The 23,153-nt window shown below is 33.5% G+C and overlaps 4 protein-coding genes across 4 annotated transcripts; 2 read left to right on the top strand and 2 right to left on the bottom strand.

The window, feature by feature from the left end:
• The first annotated feature begins 318 nt into the window (after positions 1-318).
• Positions 319-4,233, top strand: LOC108211785 (glutamate receptor 3.2). The gene is made up of 6 exons (XM_017383470.2): positions 319-905; positions 1,001-2,343; positions 2,508-2,785; positions 2,880-2,911; positions 3,015-3,409; positions 3,487-4,233. The coding sequence occupies exons 1-6, from the start codon at positions 656-658 to the stop codon at positions 3,991-3,993; spliced, it is 2,805 nt and encodes a 934-aa protein (XP_017238959.1). The 5' UTR covers positions 319-655; the 3' UTR covers positions 3,994-4,233.
• Positions 4,234-5,470: 1,237 nt separating this feature from the next.
• Positions 5,471-6,068, bottom strand: LOC108213161 (splicing factor 3B subunit 6-like protein). Its single transcript, XM_017384920.2, has one exon. The coding sequence runs from the start codon at positions 5,976-5,978 to the stop codon at positions 5,601-5,603; it is 378 nt and encodes a 125-aa protein (XP_017240409.1). The 5' UTR covers positions 5,979-6,068; the 3' UTR covers positions 5,471-5,600.
• A 3,683-nt stretch (positions 6,069-9,751) lies between these two features.
• On the bottom strand, positions 9,752-11,655 carry LOC108213582 (putative serine/threonine-protein kinase). The gene is made up of 6 exons (XM_017385384.2): positions 11,420-11,655; positions 11,213-11,319; positions 10,898-11,114; positions 10,552-10,789; positions 10,305-10,455; positions 9,752-10,178 (listed from the first exon to the last, which is right to left on the bottom strand). Exons 1-6 carry the CDS (start codon positions 11,490-11,492, stop codon positions 9,894-9,896), a joined length of 1,071 nt encoding a protein of 356 aa, XP_017240873.1. The 5' UTR covers positions 11,493-11,655; the 3' UTR covers positions 9,752-9,893.
• A 6,475-nt stretch (positions 11,656-18,130) lies between these two features.
• On the top strand, positions 18,131-22,106 carry LOC108211019 (probable E3 ubiquitin-protein ligase LOG2). The gene is made up of 3 exons (XM_017382498.2): positions 18,131-18,836; positions 21,035-21,533; positions 21,761-22,106. The coding sequence occupies exons 1-3, from the start codon at positions 18,376-18,378 to the stop codon at positions 21,875-21,877; spliced, it is 1,077 nt and encodes a 358-aa protein (XP_017237987.1). The 5' UTR covers positions 18,131-18,375; the 3' UTR covers positions 21,878-22,106.
• The last annotated feature ends 1,047 nt before the right edge of the window (positions 22,107-23,153 follow it).

Here is a 23,153-nt window from a genome sequence, read left to right as displayed (position 1 = left end):
CACTATTTCATGTAGCGTTTTACTCACAAAACGCCATATCATGTAATGTTTTGTAGTCTTCCACACCTAAATGCAACACGATCGAACTGGTATTTTGGGTCATTTCTCCCGATACTTGTGAGTTTTGTGACATCTGGAGCCTTTTCTCGCAGTTTTACCTCTTGTCAGTGGAATGTAATTCCCTCGCTTTCTTTTGTGTGTGTAGTTTTATATTATTGCGGTTTGCTGGAGGTTTATGCCTTGCTGCTCTTCTACTGATTCCTTTTTCGTCTTTCTTCGAGCTTACTCTACATGACTAGATCATAGTCAAGGATAAGTTTTCCTGTGGCATTACTTTTCATTAGTTAGTTTAGTTTTCAGTATATTTTATCACTATATTGTCTTTCAGAATTTATTTAGAATATGATTATTGTGCCTTTATATTTCACCTTCCCACTAAATTCAGTTCTTTTTCTTTCTTTATTCCTTCATGCTTTGATTCTGTCTGCCACACCCTCATCAAATATTGACATAAGGTTGTGTAGGCCTTGTAGGCTGCTGTTTCTTATTGATTTTGTAGCCAGGTCTTCTTTTGCTCTAAGGTCTTCAGCTCAAAATGCAACTCAATTCTGTCTTATAGTTTATTAGCTGTTGTATACTGAGAGTCGAGAGAACCATGAATTTGTTGTGTAGAGTCCTGCTGTCCATGTTTATTATCGGATCATTTGCAGTAGATACTAGAAACCAAGGTGTAGTGAACATTGGAGCTATCTTCACATTACGCAGTATAAATGGGAGAGTAGCAAAGATTGCGATGGATGCTGCTGTGCAAGATGTCAACTCCAATCCCAATATTCTCAGGGGAAGGAGATTAAATCTTTTTGTACACGATTCTAACTACAGTAGTTTTATGAGCATCATTGGAAGTAAGTATTTATACCTGTAGATAACTTTAATCTTGATTAAGATATCAGATGCATAGAGTCTTGAACTATTCTATTTTTTCTTTCTGTTCTGATAGCATTACGGTTCATGGAGATTGATACGGTGGCTGTCATTGGTCCACAAGGTTCAGTTCTGGCTCATATAGTTTCTCATCTTGCAAATGAACTACATATCCCTATGTTATCATTCACGGCATTGGACCCCAGTCTCTCGCCTCTCCAGTACCCTTACTTCTTTCAAACGGCACCCAGTGACCTGTACCTAATGAAGGCCATAGTTGACATGGTTGATTATTTTGGCTATAAAGAAGTGACTGCAGTCTACACAGATGATGATCAATGCCGAAGTGGAATAATCAAGCTAGGTGAAAAGTTGGCAGAGAAACAATGTAAAATCTCCTATAAAGCACCAGTTTTACCTGAGCCATTGCCAACTCGAAAGGACATTGAGATTGCATTGCTCAAGGTGAGGTCAATGGAATCCAGGGTCATAGTTGTACACACTTATCCCAAGACAGGATTTACAATTTTTGATGTGGCTCGTGATCTTGGAATGATGACTAGTGGATATGTGTGGATTGCTACAACATGGCTGTCCTCAGTTCTGGATTCTAATCCCAGTTCAGTAAACTCTAGCTCCGCTCTAGGAGTCCTCACACTTCGCCTTCATACTACGGATTCACCAAGAAAGCAAGCTTTTGAGTCTAGATGGAACAAGCTGACCAATTCCTCCATTGGATTGAACCCTTATGGTCTTTATGCCTACGATACTGTCTGGATTATTGCTTATGCAGTTCAAAAGTTTCTCAGCGAGGGTGGCAAAATCTCATTTTCAAATGACTCAAGTCTAAGTGCTACAGGGGGACACACTCTGAATCTTAAAGCATTGAACATTTTTGATGGTGGGGAAAAAATACTTGGAAATATATTGCAGAGCAATTTCACAGGTTTGACAGGTCCAGTAGCGTTTAGATCAGATGACAGGTCCCCGAAAAATCCTTCATATGACATCATTAATGTAATGGTAACAGGCTATAAGCAGATAGGTTACTGGTCTAACCATTCTGGGCTGTCTATTGTTACCCCTGAAACTCTGTTAAAGAAACCTGGCAATATTTCACGCTTGAATCAACGGCTGAAGAATGTTGTATGGCCTGGAGGCACAACGCGTAGGCCTAGAGGATGGGTGCTTCCTAACAGTGAAAGACCCTTAAGAATTGGAGTTCCCAATAGAGCTAGTTATAAGGATATCATTTCAAAGAGCAACGACAATGCCAGTAATATTGAGGGATACAGTGTAGATGTATTCGTTGCTGCAGTAAAGCTGCTTCCCTATCCACTTCCCTACGAGTTCATCCTCTTTGGAGATGATCGTGAAAACCCAAGCTACAATCAGCTTGTTGCTCAGATCAGGGCCAATGTAAGTAAAAGGGACAGAGTATATTAAAGTTACTTGGTATAAAATATGATAACATCCGATTATCCTCCTTTCCACTAGTTTGGCCTTTGGGGACATAGAAAACATATTAGATAGGCTGAGCATTCATATTCCTCAAAAACACAATGTTAATTCTGTTACTGCAGGTTTTTGATGCAGTAGTTGGTGACATAGCAATTGTCACCAATCGTACAAGGATGGCGGACTTCACTCAGCCGTATATAGAATCAGGGCTAGTGGTAGTGGTACCAGCGAGAAGGCTGAATTCAAGTGCTTGGGCGTTCTTTCAACCCTTCACTCTATCAATGTGGCTAGTCACAGCAGTGTTTTTTTTCGTCGTTGGAGCTGTAATTTGGATTTTGGAACACAGAACAAATGATGAATTCAGAGGGCCGCCAAGAAAACAACTTGCAACTGTTTTGTGGTAATTTGATGCCATGTTTACCATATAAATACTAATCAAGCTGCTACTCATACAATACAAACCCCTAAATTTATATCTGCTCTTCTACTTTCAGGTTTAGCTTTTCTACTATGTTTTTTGCTCACAGTAAGTATTCATGTAGCCAAGATCTGGAATATGTTAACAAATTAGGAGTCCATCTACTGGCAAGAAGATATATTGATTGATATATTTATTATTATTTTTTCAGGAGAAAACACTGCGAGTACGCTTGGTCGAATGGTTCTACTTATCTGGTTTTTTGTGGTTTTCATCTTAACATCAAGCTATACCGCAAGTCTGACATCGATTCTGACGGTGCAACAACTATCCACTCCCATCACAGGAATCGAATCTCTAGTAGTAAGTAATTTGCTTATTGGATTCCAGATAGGCTCCTTTGCTGAGAACTATCTAAGAGATGAACTCAATGTTCCGACATCCAGACTAAGGCAACTTGGGTCCCCAGAAGAGTATGCTGATGCCCTCGAGAGGGGGCATGTTGCTGCGGTTGTTGATGAACGGCCATACGTAGAACTTTTCCTCTCTGAGCACTGCAAGTTCCAAATTGTTGGCCAAGAGTTCACAAAGAGCGGCTGGGGATTCGTAAGTATCTCACTTATCATCATTACTACGAATTTTAATGCATTTTGATGGACTTTCGCCGTCTGTAAATTTGATAGGCATTTCCAAGAGACTCGCCCCTGGCTGTAGACATGTCAACTGCTATTTTAACTTTGTCAGAGAATGGCAAGCTTCAAGAGATTCATGACAAGTGGCTAAAGAGAAGATTTTGTAGTTCACAGAACTCAGAGGAAGATTCAGATCAACTTCAATTAAGGAGCTTTTGGGGGCTTTTTCTCGTGTGTGGAGTCGTATGCTTTCTGGCTCTTGTATTGTACTGGTGCTTGACATTACACAGTTTCAGACGTTTCAACCGACATTCAGTCAATTTGAGTAACGAAGATGTAGATCAACCAGCTTTATCAATTCGTCCAACTAAAACGTCAGAACATATAAGAAGGTTCTTATCATATGCAGATGAGAAGGCTGATATATCAAAGAATAAGTTAAAGAGAAAACAGATGGAGTCAGGAATGTCAAGCAGTCGGCGGATAGATTTCACGAGAAGGTACTATGGTTCCAAAAGAATACAAGCTGCAACCATATCATCAGTTAGATATTGTTAATGCAGATGCTTTTGTACTGCAGTACATATGATATGCACAAAATTCTCGGTGAATAACATCAGTTTATATGCACGAAATGTATGTGGAAGTCTGGAACTATCAACTATTCAACGAGTTAAACATGCACAAAATAAATTAAAACGCGCTTAAAATCAATTGAAGGCACTGATGCAGCATAAACAGAGGGAAAATCTAAAGAAAAAGCCAACATACGAGATTTTCAACAGATAGAAAACTTCACTTGTCAGGCAAAACCAAAAAGAAGATCTGGGTAACAAGTGACCCACTTTCCCCCCCGATCACTATAATTTCAGAATAAGTAGTGATCCACCGTTCTGAACTTAGAAGTAGCAAAGTAGGAACATTTCATTCAACATTCATAGACATGGAACTTTAGTGTTGTATCAAAGTCCGTGGGCAATAAAGAATAAATGCACTGCAAAGTGCAAACTCACGATGTACAAGTTGTTGAAGAATAAGTAGTGCAGTTTTTGTGTATACATGAGTGCACCAATATGTCTCTAAACACTCAAACCCCGCTGAAACGGTCAAACCTGTTGTCACACATATATACCAATGAAGAAAAAAAATACCAAGCACAAGCATGGTATCATTCAAAACCCATGATTACCACAACATCCACAACAAAATAAGACTCAAGAGCCACAAAAGATTTCAACACCACTCGCAGTAGAGCATCTCACATACATATGCTATAAATCTTTAGCTCATCGGACCTAGTAGGGTGGACAGATTAAATCACATACTGGCAGAAGATCAAAAAGGTATGACAAAAAAAAAAGTGATTAAAAAAAAAATAATTCAGTCCATATCTCAATTAAAACAAAGTTGCTATATAATCCAAAACTTCTGCAAAGTGATGAAAACATAAAGATGGCAGCACAAAAAAGACAGATAACCACCTCAATACGCATTCACAAGCCTATCAAGCCCAAACTTGAACCTTCATCCTCCAAAAGAAAAGGATCTAAAGGCAGATAACCTCTCCATAGTATTCATCTATTCTCAAAAGTTATTAATGGTCTCATCTAGTAGTGCGGCTTCCATTCAGAATTTCACAGTAAGGTGAATGTTGATGTTTAACTTAAATCTGATAATATCCTTCTGATTAGCAATGTAAAAAAGGTCTCCCTATTTGATAATGTCACATGGACTCAACTACTCTGGATGCAATATGCCTGTATACAGAATGCTCTTCATTATCAGAGCCCCCCTTGATTCCTACACTACTAATGGAGGCTACATAGGATTCTTACACTAGGCTACAGAGTCCGTACCCTACTAAGTCACCCTCTTCTCTTATCAAGGGTTTAGGTGTTGGTTAGAGGCACTATTTTTCCAAATTCCCGTAAACAAAGATTGCCCCAAGAAAACATTGCTTAATAAACACACAATTCAAACAAAATTCATAAAAAACGCAACATTTTACAATCATAGCGAGTTAATCAACACCGAATTATCAATATCAAACACAGTATATAATCACATTGCCTAAAACCACGCCCAATTCATTAAAACACAATTCATAACATTATCATAATGTCTAACATACGAATACAAACATACACTTAAAACCCCGAAAAAAGCTAATCCTTCGTCGAAACACCGTACTTCTCCTGCAACCTAGTAATCTCATCCTCCTTTTTCTTATGATCAAACTTCTTACTCATCTTCGCCTGCTGATAATACAACACAATCAAATACCTATTGGCAACGTTGAACCCAGAGAGATGATCAACAGCAGTCTTGGCGTCGTAAATGTCTTCGTAAACAACGTAGGCGGTGCCACGTGTCTCCTTGCTGTTACCGAGACGAATCTGGCGAATAGCGCCGTACTTGCCGAAAATATCGTACATCTCTTCGCTGGTGATGTTGAAAGGTAAGTTACGGACGAAGAGGGCTCGGTTGACCTCGGGTGGGAGGCGAGTGTTGCCTTTGCGGAGACTGATTGTGGCTGCTGCCATGGCCTAGGGTTTTCAAGTTGGGGGAGATTGAGAGAGAAAGAGACGAGATAACGAAAGAGGGGAGAGAGAGAGAGGGGCTTTCTAGTTTTCTCGTTTGTTTTCGTTATTTATAGATTAAATTTTAAGATGCGTTTGTAAATTCTATTTTAAATTGGATTAGGATAAAATCACAAGATAATTAGGAATTAGTGAGACTAATGTGACATATTACAATCTAAAATTATTATAATTGATTTTCAAAATAATTGTCTAAAAATTTGATCCAATTTATATAATTATAATGTGATTTAATTAGGTTATTAATAGACATCAAGATAGGACAAAGTAAGGCTAGAAACGAATTTTAAATTAGAATAGCTAAATAATTGATTTTTTGAGATAAAATGAAGAGAATTATAACGTTTGACATTTTCAAGAATTTTTTTTATACAAATCAGAAAGAGTTTTGTTATGACAAAAAAAAAAGTCAGAAAGAATTTGGTTCAAATTGATATCTGATGCAAGTCGAATAAAGATACTAAAAAATGAGTTATATCTATAATAGTATCCTTAAAAATGCACATTCCAGTAGGAAATTAGAAATTTTAATTCTCGTCGGATTCTTTAACGGTTCCAATTTTTATTACAAGTGGTGCTGCTTTATTCTCTAATCTTCATGATCTAAGATCTGTACAGTAGACGAGTTCTGCAAATTTTTACAGTTGTGGTTGTGAACTCAATTTTATCATCGCCTTCTCTCGCAGAAAATACTGATCCAGGAACAATTACCATCAATGCACTCCAGATAAATGCCAAATTGTTAGCTTTGATGTCAATTTTCATCAGAGACGAGACACCAGAATAATTATTTTCAATTTATTTTCAGGAGAAAGTCCAACGAGCACGCTTGGTCGAGTAGCTATACTTCAAGCCTGTCATCAATTCTGACACTGCAATCCACTCCCAGTGGTGTTATTTCTTCAACACGAGAATCCAGCCTAACTAGAGATTTACAGACGGCTAAAGCCTTGGAATTTACTTTGAGTAGAATCTCACCAACAATTTCATCCAAAATATCAGCTTCAGAACTGGAATCATTAAACTATTTATTAAGAAGTAGATATTGGCATGTTGTTATATGGATTCATTAGTTAGGTTGCGCAAGTTAAAAACTCTTTTCATCAAATTTCTAGGAATCAAAAAGCAATCAAGTTCTCAAGTAACATGAATAAAATGTTTAAAAAACTATTAACTAAGGGTTATTAACACATTTGCCATTTCAATTTGTCCAACAAATACACCCTTGAAGAAACTTTTTGTATCTTTGTACCCCTCAAGTTTGTCTTTTGTACATTTCAGCCCAGCTTACTTCAGTTTTGCCCTCACTGGAATCATGAATTATGGTTGACTTTGGCCGGAAAATTAAATTTTTTTTCTTTTTACGTCTTCCGGTTCCTCTGTACATTGTATATCTAGGCCGATGAATTTCTCAGCCATTTCAAACAAATAAATTACAAATCAAACCGAAATTTTGTAATACAGTAAGGGTTAAATTTTTAAAAAGGAGCCTAATTGTATAAAGGACAAACATGGGGAGGGGGGTGTTTATTTTTTATTTTAAGAGGGTAATGTGTTCAAGTGGACATACTTAAAAGGGCCGGAGTGCTAATAACCCCTAAACTAATATTAATACTTGTATAAATGCTAAAAGTCAAAATAAAATAATAAGCAATCTGTAAAAATAAGTTAACATTGGCTGTGCAGGCTAACCTGAGCTAGTGTATCAATGTTTTTGTTACCTGTTTTCGGATATGTGTTTCCCTGAGAAGTCCGCAACTTCTGTTAGTACGCGCCGCCAACTGCTCACTTTCTCCGTTCCAAAACGAGTGTTATGTTTTATAAATGCTCTTTCAAAACTTTCCGTTTGGTGTCTTACAACCGATGGATTGATGTTGTAAAAAACAGGAAAAACCAATCTTCGCATTGTTTTTTGACAATAGAGGATCTCTACCAGCTCGTCGAGGCACCAGTGTGAAGAAGCATAATTTTCCGAGAGCACAATGATGTAAGTCTTGGATTCTTTAATAGCTTTGAGTAATGAATTTGAGATTACTTCTCCGCTAGGTAACTCCTAATCATCCTTATATGTTCGGACTCCATGACGATCTAGTGCAGAGTACAAATGGCTGATGAATTTGTGTCGAGTGTCCTTACCATGAAAGCTCAAGAAAACGTCCCAACCAGCAGGAGTTGTATATGAAGCAGAAGACGGTCTTCTAAAGGACATGATAAATGTGAAGCAAAAGAGGATATTTGTACAGGAAATTTCTTCACTTAACAGATCTAACAACTGGGATGTTTGAAGTTAACCGATTAGAAAAAATTGGAAAGATAAGGGCTAGATAATGAAAACAAGATGTAAATAATTAGATTATATAAACATAATGCATTGACTGAAATTTTCTTAATAAGACTTGAATGTTTAAAGCCATTATGCAAAATGTCAACACATTGAGCAACTTGAATGCTTAAATCATACACAGGCTTCTGCAATAGTTTAAACTTCAAAGTCTAATCTATACTCAATAAGAGTTAGTCAAGCTGCTGCTTATTCATTACAAACCCCTAAGTTATTCATTATTTTCTGTTCTGCCGGTTTGGCTTTTTAGTGATGTTTTTTGCTCACAGTAAGTATTCATGTACTCAAGACCTGGAATAAGCTGTACAAGCTTTTTGTGTTATAACACAATTTTTTCATTAGGTTGTTATATATTGTTAAATTTTTATTCTTGATTTCACTTCTTATCACAGATTCACAACCGAGTTTTTTATCAGGAGAACACGCAGCTGGCAAGCTTGGTGAAATAGTTTACTTAACTGGTTTTTCTGTGGTTTTCATTAAAAACTCGAGCTATACTGCAACTCTGCAAGTCTGACATCAACTGGAGCTATACTGCTCTCTTAACTTTGTCAAGAGAGCGTGGCAAGCTTTAAAAGATTCTTGGCAGGTTGCTGAAGAAAAAGATCTGTAAATTACAGAACTTTGATGAAAATTCCGACAGCTGAGACTCAATGATTCATATTATGAAAATGGAGATCAACCACCTTCATCAATTCAATCACTTCGTGCAACTGCAACTTTAGTGTTAAGTGACCAATTCTCCTAAAACCTCAAGGGGTTAGGAGGAGGGCTTACCAGGATCATATTCTAACATTCCCCCTCACTGGAAAGCCCATTTATGGGTCAAGAGTGGATCACGGGCGCCCATCTTTTGGGGCATAACATTGCCTTCGTGTCCTTAACAAATTCTGAGAATATATGTTAAGTGACCAATTCTCCTAAAACCTCAAGGTGTTAGGAGGAGGGCTTACCAGGATCATATTCTAACATTTAGAATGCATAAACAGGTTCTTATCATATGCAGAAGAGACGGCTGACATATCAAACAACTATATAAGAGAAAGCTGACAGAATCTGTAATGCGAAGTTGTCAGATGATGGATTTCAAGATAAGGTACTATGGTTCCAAAAGAATACAATCAGTTAGAAACTGTTTAATTTGCTAGTTCTTTAGCAAATTTAATTTGTACCCTAAACCTCTTGCTTCAATTTGCATAATTTTGTTAGCAGCATCTTATGCCTCGGCTTATTTTTTTTGTTACGTACACGTTATGTTAAGCAATAACTCAACTATTTATTCAAGTGTATGCGAGGAAAAAGCAATCGTATAGCATTAGTAACTGACTTCATCTAAGGCACAAGTCTGGCTAAAATATATCAGTCTCCAGAAAAAATTGCCAATCTTACAGATTTTCTATTCATTTGTCAGAAATCGATGTCACTCAATCTTTGTACAAGTGGTTCTAACAAAGTTGATCAAAAATTAGTGCCTAATATTTTGCCAAAAAAATGGTGCCTAAGAGATGAATGGACACTCATAGAGGAGAAAAACCGTGGGAAGAGTTTGTATGACCTGATCCTACTTTAACGTCCATGAGATCGGCCACGAACCCTGGTTGCGATATCTTGGACTGTTCTATTTTAATCTCATTATTCAGCATCTTGATGACTGAAGACATACGAGGCCGGAGCTTGCTGGTTTCTTGAACGCAGAGCAGACCAACTTTCATGAACCTAACAGCCTCTTCTTCTAAAAAATCTCCTTTTAGTTCGGGGTCTACTAGTTGCACAAGTTCATCGGCATTGTACATTTCCCATGCCTGCATTTATAGACGCAGAACCATTATTTCAGTTTATTAACAAGGGGCAGACACATGAATTGAAGGCTAGAAACCTATATATGCCAATGCAACTTGGCCATTTAATAAAGATTATGCTTTTGTTACCTTATCAACTAAGAACTGCTCTCCACGTTCCATGTCAAACGCAACAACTGACCTGCCACTGACAATTTCCAAGAGTAGTACTCCATAGCTATAAATATCCGACTTGCGTGTCAAACGTCCACTAATGGCATATTCGGGAGAAAGGTAGCCTCTGATAAAAAAATTTGACAATAAAAGAAATCCCATCAGGAACAGAACCTCAAAAGAATTTGAAAACAACATAAATTATCAGTAATTTGTGACTCACAATGTCCCAGCAACACGAGTACTAATGTGAGTGCTGTCATCTCTGAACAGCCTTGCCAGTCCAAAATCAGCAACTTTTGGAACAAAATTCCGATCAAGTAGTATATTTCTAGCCTTAATATCACGATGAACAATATGCGGAGTAATTTCTTCGTGGAGATAAACCAGTCCCCTGGCAATTCCTAAAGAAATCTCCCTTCTTCGTGTCCAACTAAAGCTACTTCTGTATATGTCTCTTCCTATTAATCACCATTCAACAGTCTTCCTATTAATCACCATTCAACAGCCAATTGGAAAAATAGTAGAATTGGATTGCATAATTAAAGTATTAAAAAAGAAGAAATTACCAAGAAAAGTATGAGTAATGCTATTATTTTCCATGTAATCATATATTAAATATCTTGAAGCTCCCTCAACACAGCATCCTAGGAGCCTAACAAGATTTTCATGTCTAGCATCCGACAATGCAGTCAACTCCGATATGAATTCTCTTTCTCCTCTCATCGACTCACGTTCGATAGACAAAACTTTAATGGCGACAACACTACCATCCTTAAGATGCCCCTTTAAGCAATAAAAACCTTAAGTTAGCAACTACAAAATTAAACCCCGTGTCCTTTACTAAATCCGCCCGTGTGCTAAACAAAACCATAACAACTAACCTTATAAACAGACCCGTATCCTCCCTGTCCAATCTTGTTAGATGATTTAAAAGCAGCAGTAGCAGCTTTCAGCTCATTGTAAGAGAACAACCGAAATTCTTGATCACCTGAAATTTTAAATTTAATCAAAAATACAATTTTTTGACCTTAGCCGCCAGCCATAATAAACAGTGCAATAAATGAACGATAAAAAAATCTAACAATCACCTTTTTGAGTGTTTGTGCTGGGAGCAATATCTTCTGCGACATCTGAAGTAGAGCATATACAAGAAAACTTCATTCTGCTGGGGCTATTTATTTTTTTGTCAAGCTAAATTTAATGAACTGAATTATCAGATAGAGGGAACAGAGAGGGGTATATATATGTCTTATTGTCTTGGCAAGAAGGAAAGAAGATTTAAGGGGAGGTTGGCTATTTGATTTGACCGGGTTTTGCTTGAGGTTTTCTTACTTTGTTGTTATTATTACATGGTACCAGCATTTTTAAATGTTTGAGAGGTATGAACTTGTCAACCACTGACGAGACTAAACGCTACTCCCTCCGTCCCAAAAAGAGTGAGCTGGTTTGACTTTCACGGAGATTAAGAAAAATGTAATAAGTTTAGTTGAAAAATGGGTAAAGTGATGGGACCTACCAATATTTAATAATAGATTTGAGATAGTGGAAGAAGATAGTGGGTGTAATAGTGTTTATATTATTATAGAATGGAGATAGTGGAAGAAAGTAGTAGGTGTAATAGTGAAAAGTAGTGTCCAAAAATAGTAAGTATGGTAGGTTCATTGTTTTTGGGACGTCCAAAAAGGAATAAGGGTCACATAAAATGGGACGGAAGGAGTATAAGAGGAATAAATTAATTCATGGTATGGACCGGTTTGATTGCGTAATAGACTTAGATATGACAACCTCTCATTATAATCAGACACGGACAGGTCATTTCGGAGATGAGAAATGTTATGACCGTGAAAGTATGATCCATCTTCCTGTTCTTAAAACTAGATTGTAGCATCTCCATGGTTGGGTTGGGTATAACGGCTAGTTAAATTAAAAAGATAAAAAAAATTATTTTAAAATTTCAATGAATTTCTAATATCTTAATGTTTATATTTGACCGACTATAATTTAAATTAAGCATATTATTATTATTTTTTAATTAATTATAAATAGAATTTTATAAAATGACAAATTGAAGACGTTGCATTTGTTATAAATGTGTAATGGTTCAACGATTTAGTCATCCATAAAAGATTGGCTGAAATTATAGATAAAATGATAATACAATAAGAATGTCACAATTTTCATGAGATTATATATATTTTTATTTTGAATACGTTAATTCGTATTTTAGCTATAGATTTTTTATGATTGAAATTGCTCTGATACTTGCTAAACTTCAACAAACACATACAATATTACAATTTTCATGTGTTTTGTTGAGTGTTGCAATCAATCAATTAATATATTAAAAGTTGAAAAAATTAAGTTATTAATTTATATTATTAAAAAATTAATAAGTTTATTATTAATATATAATTATAACATTGATTATTCTTGTATTAAATATTAATATTTAATTACTTAAATAAAAACACAAAAATAAAAAATCAAATACATTTACATATTTCCGCCTCATACACACCTGTTTTTTTATTTATTTTTAACGTAGGAACCGCAGCCGCTACCCTTCACACTGGTTAAACCCACGAGCTAATGCATAGCCTGCAAATCACGGTAAAACGCACTTAAACGAGGAGACATAATACAAATTCTCCTATCCTCGGAATCGAAGTTGTGACCAATATATTCGAATATCATATTAGATTTTATTACATCAATATAAAACTAAGCAAAAAGAATAAGTACTACTAAAGTATAACCACTTCCATTTTGTAGACCCATGGAAAGACATGGATCGGAAATAGCGCAACGCAAATTCAGTTGTGAATGCTGCTGAGTCATGGTCGTACGTATGACCGTGTGGATGCTGGGACTTGGACCGTATATGTTCATTTTCCATGTAATTATGAAAACCCCCGCGAAATTCTTCGATACCCCTTGCATAGAAGTAAATTATACAGTGAATTTTTATTGCTTATTAAATAATTAAGGTAAAAGAAATTTTGGATTTCTCTTACAAAATTTATTCCTCCCTCCTCGCACGCGGTTCTTTACTCCGGCAACAGACGACTTGGAAGCATATTTTTAGATTTTAAAAATTACAATTTTTAAATAATTTTAATTCTTTTAAATTGGAGATTTATATTCAAACTTATAAAACATAATATAAATTATAAAAATATACTTTATACACATATTAAGATACATGTTAAATAATGAAAAAAGTATGAAAAAAGAGGATGGAGTGAATGACATGTGGCGAATAATATCTATACAGTACTAACTATCTAAGTCGGGACATTAAAATTTTGGTCGGTACTTGGACCGAATTTTGAGTAATCTGTAATCAATTGTCCTTTTTGAATAAAATTAATATTTTTTTATATTTTTTAACTAAAAATATAATTTTTTTAAAAAAAATATTAGACAACATAGCAACTGCCCTTTTTGACCAAAATACGTATTTTTTTTTCAGAATCCTAATTAAAAAACCAATTTCCCAAATATAACACATGCAACATATGTATAAAAAGATAATATTATTATATATAATTATTAATATACAACTGATGATATGTTTCAACTAAATACATTGATGTTATTTTTAATTACTCCATTTTATCACCTCAAAAGCAATATCATATATGTATACTATCTATCTATCTATCTATCTATCTATCTATCTATCTATTATTATTATATTAAAATTAAAATATTAATAATTTTATTGATCGATCAAGTTTTATCTGCCGGGTGATATTATTCTAGAGATCTCCTTAATATACAACGTTAACTAATAAATTTTTTTATTATCAATTAAATCAAAATATTCAAAAATTCAATAAATGTTGCATGGGTTATAAGCTTTTTTTTTTCTGAACTAGTTATGTTTAATATATTAAGTTATGTTATTTTTTAAGTAAGAATAATTTGATTCATTAAAGTTCCTTCTTTTGCTACTATAACCTGTAACATCTCCAACAGTATTGGCTATAATCGTTGGTTAAATTGAACATGTAAGACATTTTGTAAAATTTGCTGAATCTGTAAGACATTGTACTTCAATGATATTGGCTATATTGGTTGGTTATAATTTAAAAATAGAATGTTATTAATATTTTAGTCTGTTAAAATATAATATATCAGTTTAATATGGTAATAAATGATGTGCAATCATCCTACAGATTTCTTACAGACCTGTAGAGGTTCGACAAATATAGTCATCCATGAGAGGTTGGCTAAAATTATATACAACAGGTTCACGTGGTTGGAGTATGATTTTTTCAGCAGATTGGCTAAATTTTTTATATTTAGAATGCCAACTCATTTTTTAGTTAGGGAGTTTGTATGGTTGGAGATGCTCTAAGTATTGTTGTGAAAAATTGGGAATAAGCACCAATCAGACGTCGATTACTGATTAATCGGAAAATTAGTAATTAATTTGAATGATTAATCAAATGATCAAGTGAATTAATTTAATATTATTTATAATATATATATATATATGTGATTATTTTTAATTTTATAGTGTCCTGCTATTTTTAATATTTTGACCGATTTTGTTGCAGAACCTTAGTGGTTCTAAATTTTTATTTTAAGTAGTGATTCTATTTGAGCGCCACTCTTATATTTATATTATATAAATTATTATAAAAAAATTAAAAAAAATACAAAAAGCTTGTTAGTATGATTATATTTTTAACTTTTTGTATTATTAGTTCATTACCGAGGGAACACGAGAATCATAGGTTGTAAAAAGAAGGACGTCCGGAGTTGGTACGCGGTCGATTAAGAGGAGTAACATATGAGTGCTTTTGAGTTTTGACTCTCCCAAATTTTAGTACTATATCCATCGTACGGATTGACTCCCGAGTAATTTGAAATAAACATCGTTCTAACTTCTAACTTCTGTAAGACCAAGTAAATTGTTTGTTTTGGAACTCATTCTTTCTACGCCCTCTCGGTTTGGTCCTTTCTCTTGTGTCTGAATAGTGCGTCATCTATGCACTTTCGCATTTCTAGTAAAGCTACGAGGAAAGTTTGTTACATTAACGTATTTAGATTTATGTTTAGCCGAGATACTAAAATATCCGGTACTTTAGACTTTTTAATGAATGAGAATATATGGAAATTATTTTAGAGTCTAATGCTAAAATGATATAAAATTTGTTTAATTTGAAAGGTGTCGTGTTATGATGAAATCAGTTATTATATTTTAAAAATAATATATTATTATTTTATATTATTATAGAAAATATATATTTTATATATGATAATAAATAATATGAAATATTCTTGTAGTTATTTAGAGGTTCGACAAATAGTCAAATATAGTTGAAATAAAAATATAAGATCATCTTCAATGGTGTGGACGAAAACTATTGACTAAATTGGACCCGTAACATAATATATAAAATTTGTAAAATTAAATTACTTGAAACGCACTTATTATATCCTTACTAGAGGAAGAATATTATTGAAAAATAAGAATAAATTGACTGATTTAGAACTTTTTATATGTGAAAATCAATAAAAGTCTCTGCAACTTTCAAGAAAAATATAAAGGGGCGGAGTTTTTTTTTTCCTTCCAGATTTTGTGTTTATGTACAATCATTTATAGAGATATTCTCTATGACACATTAGTGGAATTGACTTTTTTCAATGGTATCATCATATTTTTTTACTTTTATGTCTGACAATTCTGTGATTAAGGTTTTCCACATATAATATTCTCATGTTATGCAAAAATTAATTCCATATTATAAAATTAATTGTATATTTGAAATCCTTATTAAAACATACGTGGAATAGACTTTTGAATTATGTAAATTGAGTGAGATAAATTTAAAATTCATAACCGAACTTTGATCTTTGATATCTCACTTACCTTAGAGTTTATATGATTTTAAAGTTTATGTCATGCATTTTTTACAAAAGATTTTAAATATACAATTTATTTTATAATCTAAATTAATTTTGTTAAATTTATCAATAAGTTTGATTCTTGTTTATATGATTTAAAAGTCTATGTCATGTATTTTTTTATAAAAATTTTAAATATTCAATTTAGTTTATTATCTAAATATTCTGTTAGATTTTATATAACATGAAAGTATTGTATATGAGAAATCATAAGTATAAGTACAAAATTAATCGAGATAGAAATCAAAAATTTATATCGAGAAAAACCGATTTCACGAGTGTAGTTTATATTGTTAGTATAATTTTAATAAACCACAATAAAACATCCGAACGAAATTAAATTATAAATTATATAAATCATGTTTCACGTGTATTCAGATTCAGATTCTCAAAATCAATCCGAATAATTGATTTATTCAAGAAAAATCTAGGAAAAACCGATGAATATATAGAGTGTATTCTCGAAATGTTATCAGTTTTTTCAAAAATTTCATCTGTATTCGATTCTAATTCTCGAAACCGACCCGAGCAACTATTTTCACCTCAGAAAAATTTATGTGAAACCGACGAATATACCGGGGTGTCCTCGAGTGTTTTGCTTTACGCAACCCCGTCACCCCCATCTATTATATATCTAATAGAGCAAGATTGAGTAATTTAATTCGAAATGTCAAATTTGCCCTTTGTCCATACACATATTTATATACTATATAAAAGGTTATTATTGACTTTTAATCCTAACGTATTTATTAATCATTAATGTCTAATCATTAATATACATTAATTACCTTATAATTAAAACTTCAAAATATATATATATATATATATATATATATATTATATTTATAATCACGATTTAATAATAAATAAACCGAATTTTACCAAATCGTATTAAAAATCCGTCTATATATCGATTATTTAGTTAATCGGCCGATTTTTAGAATATTTAATTATTATGATTTAATAAAATTATATATATATATATATATATATATATATATATATTAGAATAATTATAAATATAATATATTACTATACGGAAAAGACTCTGATTCGACAAGAATCTCATTGTTTACATCAAACATTCAATAATTTTAGGTGAGTGATAATTTAATTATATAATTAAATTTTAAATAGTGTATTTTTTTATATTTTAATAAATATCATAATAGTGAGGATATATGTACATTTAGACATCAAGATAATATGACTTAAAATACAAATAAATATAAATTTTAAATAGTTTTATTAATTTAATATTATATATATATAATATGTATATCTAATCATTTTTAAAATTTTAAACTTTCCCCGCAAATTTTGTAAATTTTAATATTCTACCCGATTTTTGACTGACTAATCCAGTTTTGATCAATTAACCATCGACTTAAGCAAAGTTTGCCAAATCGGATTAAAAAAATCCGTCTTATTATCGGTTATTCGATTAATTGACCGATTTTAAGAATATTTAATTATTATGATTTAATAAAATTATATATATATATATATATATACATATATATAATAGATCAATTATAAATATAATATATAACTATACGATAAAGACTCCGATTTGCTAAGAATCTTATTTTTTATATTAAATTCTCAATAAGTTTAGGTGAATGACAATTTAATTATATAATAAAAATTTAAATTGTGTATATTTTTTATATTTATATTTTAATAAATATGTGAGGATATGTGTACATTTAGATATCAAGATAATATGACTTAAAATATAAATAAATGTAAAATTTAAATTATTTTTTTAATACAAATAATCTCAATTTAAAAAAATGAACAAAAATATATAACATACATTAAAAATATAATTTAAAGCAACCCGTTAAGAAGCTAGTTACCATAAAAAACAATGCTTTCAACTTTTTATCCGCTCGCAATTTTATTTGAGCTGTACACAACTACCACACCTATATTTATATGGTATCTTTATCTGTATTTTCCACAATTTTTGTTTATTTTCTCCTCTATTTCCCACTTCTATTTTTCCAAATCAGGAAATTATATGCAACTACAACACAATCAAACCCTAATTTTAGGTATCTGTATAGAAATTATAATTTCGGAGTTGAAAATTCAAGATTTGATATTTTAAAGAAAGTATATGGGTAACGTGGGAAGTAGTTCAAACGGCCGGAGAAGACAAGGGAGTCGCCGGAACCAACATCCTCCGGCGCCCCAGCCTGAACTTCCGGCGAATCAATATGTATTCGCAGCTGCAACTCCATACCCATCTCAATACCCGAATTCGAACCCGAACCCGAACGCCTTGCCCCACCCGTATTATCAGTACCCAAGTTACTATCCTCAACCCCCTTTGCCAGCTCCTTTTGATCATCACCATCGTCCACCTCATGTGGACCCCACACATGGTAATTGGGTTGGTGGGCCTTACCCATATGGCCCTTTGGTCCCTCCAGTGGCCCCATATGTGGAGCATCAGAAAGCTGTTACTATAAGAAATGATGTGAATTTGAAGAAGGAGACTTTGAAGGTTGTGCCTGATGAAGAGAACCCTGGGAGGTTTCTTGTTACTTTTACATTTGATGCAACTGTTGCTGGAAGGTACTTTTTTTTTCCCCGATTTTTGAAGTTGAATAATAATTGATTATATACGTGTTACTGCTTTTTAATTTCGTGTTTCTAGACTTCTAGTTTGCTATTTGGTGGCTATTGCCTATTGATATTAATCTGGAGTTGGAACTTTTTGCGCGAAATTTAGAACTTCCGCGGGGTTTTGCTTATGAGTATAATGTCATTACTGTTTAGTTTGTTATGTATCAGTTTGATGACCTTCTACTAGAAGGTTCTTGTTTAGTATTTTCTTTGGTTATTCGGATTTATTTATGAGTTTAGTAAATGACATAAATTTTTCTTGCTTATTAGTGGAGTATGTATATTGTTTCCACTTCTATTGTGCAAATCATACATGAAGCTCTTTTATATCAGTTGTCTGCAAGTTTATGACTTAATGGGCTTACAGTTGGTTTTGGTGTATGAGCTTAACACATTTCTCAGTCTTAAGCATCCAACAGATATAGGCCTACCGCCCATCCAGAACAAAGGGTTCCTTTAAAAAATGACTTAGTAGCTTTCAGAACAAAGGGTTCCGACATAATTAGTTGTCTACTAGTGTTTTAGCCTTGTCTTGAAATTTCTTTTTAGTTTAGGTTCATGACTCAAGTTTGTGATGGGCGGGGTAAGAAAGGGTTGCGGCCTGTGGGAATGAGGCAGCATTATGCGCTATGAGCCTTAGGGGTGAGCACGGTTCGGTTTGGGCGGTTTGGAGGTCCAAACCGAACCAAACCGAATTTTTCGGTTTCGAAAATTTACAAACCATAACCAAACCGAATATTATAAAAACCAATCCAAACCAAACCGATTATTAACGGATTGGTTCGGTTTGGTTTCGGTTTTTGACCAAAATATTAAAAAAATTGTACACTTTTATTAATTTATAATAATTCTAGATGCTCCTTTCTTGTCACTTAACAAAATACCTTATAAAAGGATAAAGGTGAAACTTGTATAATTATTCGATATAAATAATTTTAGGTGCTATCCTTATACGTTGTAATGAAAACAAATAATTCATTTTATTTTAAAAACTAAACAAAATGTTTTATTTAAAAGAGAAAAAGAAGAAAGGTTGATTATTAATGAAGTGGGATAAAATAAAGATGGAGAAAAAAGGGAGGGATAATCTTGAAAGTAAGGAATATTTATGATATTGATCTGCACTTAAATACCTAAACTATATATATAAAATAATAATTTTCTAATATATGTGCTAACGGTTCGGTTCGGATATTTCGGTCGGTTTGAAGTTGAAAACCGAAACCAAACCGAAAATTTTCGGTTTTCTAATTACCAAAACCAAAACCAAACCAAACCGTTAAAAAACCGAAATATTCGGTTTGGACGGTTTGGATCGGTCGGTTTGAACCGGTTTCGGATAATTATGCTCAGGCCTAATGAGCCTGACATTTGATATGAACTAAGAAACACCAAAATTTGCTCCCTGTTTTTCTTGAAAACCCCGCCTACTGAATCTATCCTTAACATTCTAGTGTCCTACTCTTCCGTCCCTGAATAAATGATATACACAAATTCAGAATTATACTTCAAGGCATGGGGTGGAGTGTAAACCAGCTGAGTTGGTAGGCGGTAGCTAGTCAAGTATCTTTGAGCTATATGGAATAGGTTTGTTGGAACTGGAACTGGCCGTAATGTGGGTTTATAAGTTTGCTGTTCTCCAATATTTGATTACCACTAACAATTTATAAATTGAATTATGTTTCCTTGATATTATTTCTTGTACTTGTAGGTTAAATTATTGATTAGCTAATCCTGATTTTGTGAACAACCATTAGTTATAGAATAAAATTGTGCTTGGAGAAATTGTTCTATGTTATCAAACATGGCATTTAAGAACTTGTCGCCTTGATATTCCTTGATAAGAGTTTTTCTTTGGAGCTATATATCTATTGGCTCAGTTATTTATCATAATATGCAATGGCCTATATATCCACTTATTTCTTTTCTTTCACTATAACATGTGTAAATTTTATAGTTTCCTTAGTATGTTGTTACTAAGATACTATCGAGGGGTTATCTTTTTCCTTTCCCCCCACTCATAGCCATTATACTTTTTAAGTTTATTATGATACACAATTGTTTTACCTTTTTCTAGGTTATCTTTAAGATTCAGCACACCATAGTTAATGTTTAATATTTGTTGCCCAAATTTTCTTCTCATACAGTGTTACAGTTATTTTCTTTGCCAAAGAGGGTGACGATTGTAATCTTACACCAATGAAAGAAAGCACATATGCACCAGTGACAGTACATTTCCAACAAGGATTAGGCCAAAAGTTCAGACAACCCATTGGAGCTGGGATAGACTTTTCAAAATGTGAAGAGTCAGAGTTACTTAAAGAGGGGGACATGGATGTGTATCCCCTAGTAGTTAAGGCAGAAGCGTTGCCAAGCAACCAGAAGGGATCAGCAGATGGAAGCCCGGAGTATGGAGCCAGTAATTCACAGATCACCCAAGCTGTGTTTGAGAAGGAAAAGGGTGAATACCGAGTGAGAGTAATCAAGCAGATCTTATGGGTGAGTGGGATGAGGTATGAGCTACAGGAGATATATGGCATTGGCAATTCTGCTGATGGTGATTTCGATGTGAATGATCCTGGAAAAGAATGTGTCATCTGCTTGTCCGAACCTCGTGACACAACTGTTCTTCCTTGCAGACACATGGTACTCTCTCTCTCTCAGATACACACATGTACACACAGATCTGTATATCAATCCTGTCTGCATTAGCTACTATTTTTAGTGTAAGCGACTTATTATTATGCCGACATCCTCAGAGCCACCTACTTGTGTTCCTTACTCTATACATAGTTTGCCTTCTAATTTGTGTTTATTCTGTGCTAGTCTCAAAAGCACGCATAATTGTTACTGAAATAAATTTCTTGGTGCAGTGCATGTGCAGCGAGTGTGCCAGGGTTCTACGGTTTCAAACAAACAGGTGCCCGATCTGCAGACAACCAGTCGAGAGGCTACTGGAGATAAAGGTCAATGACGGAAGTTTGAACTGAGGTCAAACTTTACATAATAAATTTCCTCAGATTCAAGTGTCTATACCCCTCTCCTGGTTATCCTACATTTCAATAATTGACAAGACCTTGTAAGTGTGCGGTTTGGCTTGATTTCATGCTCTACACTCCAGTTTATAACAAAAGACTATGTAAAAGCAAACAGCTTTTCATTGATCTCGCTGACAGTAAAATTCTTTTCATGTATTATATACAAATTTGTTTACCTTAAGCCAGGCATTTGACATCTTGTCGTGCATACTATGGACTCCGTCTAAATATAAACTTGAGTATTGTTGGATGTCGAGATAATGCAGAAAGTAGGTGGAGATTAGTAGCTTAAATGTCGTTTTCTTGATACACAGGGAAGTTATTGACAGGCTGTTGTTCACATTGTTATACCCCAGTGCTTTGATTACTAAAGTAATAGTGAGTAGTAGAGTATTGCTGAGGTTAATATGTAACTAATGACATCAATTTTGATACATCTTCACAGCATCTGGACCAAAGTTTACTGTATAATATTCTCTTTTCTTTCTGAAAGGGAAGCTAACTGAGGTCGGCACGTTGCCGGGTTAGGCCGTAATTGGCATTATTATATGCGGGAATTGGATAGAAAATATGGTTATATGTGTGGACGTGAGATTAAATTTAATATATAATACCCTGTCATTTTCTTAAAAATTCAAGCATTACAGTAGCCAACGTATAATGACGTTAATCCTGTAATTGGACATACCTAAATATGTATTAGTTGTTTATTTTAAGAACTTCGGTACCTATTTCATAAGAATATTCTAATATTGGGATTTAAAATTTTCGTAAAATGATAATATTTATTAAAGAATGGTATAAATTAAAGAAGCGTACGATTAACAAAATTTTAATAATCCAGTATAGAAGTTTTCAGATATTTCATTGAAAATATAGTAAATAAAAGGTAATATCTCTCTTCAATTTTATGAACTAAAATTTAGAAATTGATTTGTAAGAATCGCAAATATATAGTTATAATTTGCATTTGAGACGTGAAATTTTTTATAAGAACATAAATTCTTTATGCAACCATTCATATTATCGGAGAGACTTTTATCAATTTTAATCGGTGAGAAGTCCCAATTTTATATTCTTTTTATTTTTAATTCATCTCTTATTTTTCTTCAACTACTCCTCAATTTATTTAGATTTTGTTTTTTTTCTTTGTTGTTCTTCATGCCTGATTTGCAAATTTGTGAAAATTTTATGATATTGATTTATTGAGATGATTTTGTATTGTGAA

This window comes from Daucus carota, chromosome 3 (genome assembly GCF_001625215.2).
Source record: "Daucus carota subsp. sativus chromosome 3, DH1 v3.0, whole genome shotgun sequence".
Classification (NCBI taxonomy): Eukaryota; Viridiplantae; Streptophyta; class Magnoliopsida; order Apiales; family Apiaceae; genus Daucus; species Daucus carota.
This window is presented reverse-complemented; position numbering and strand designations above follow the sequence as displayed.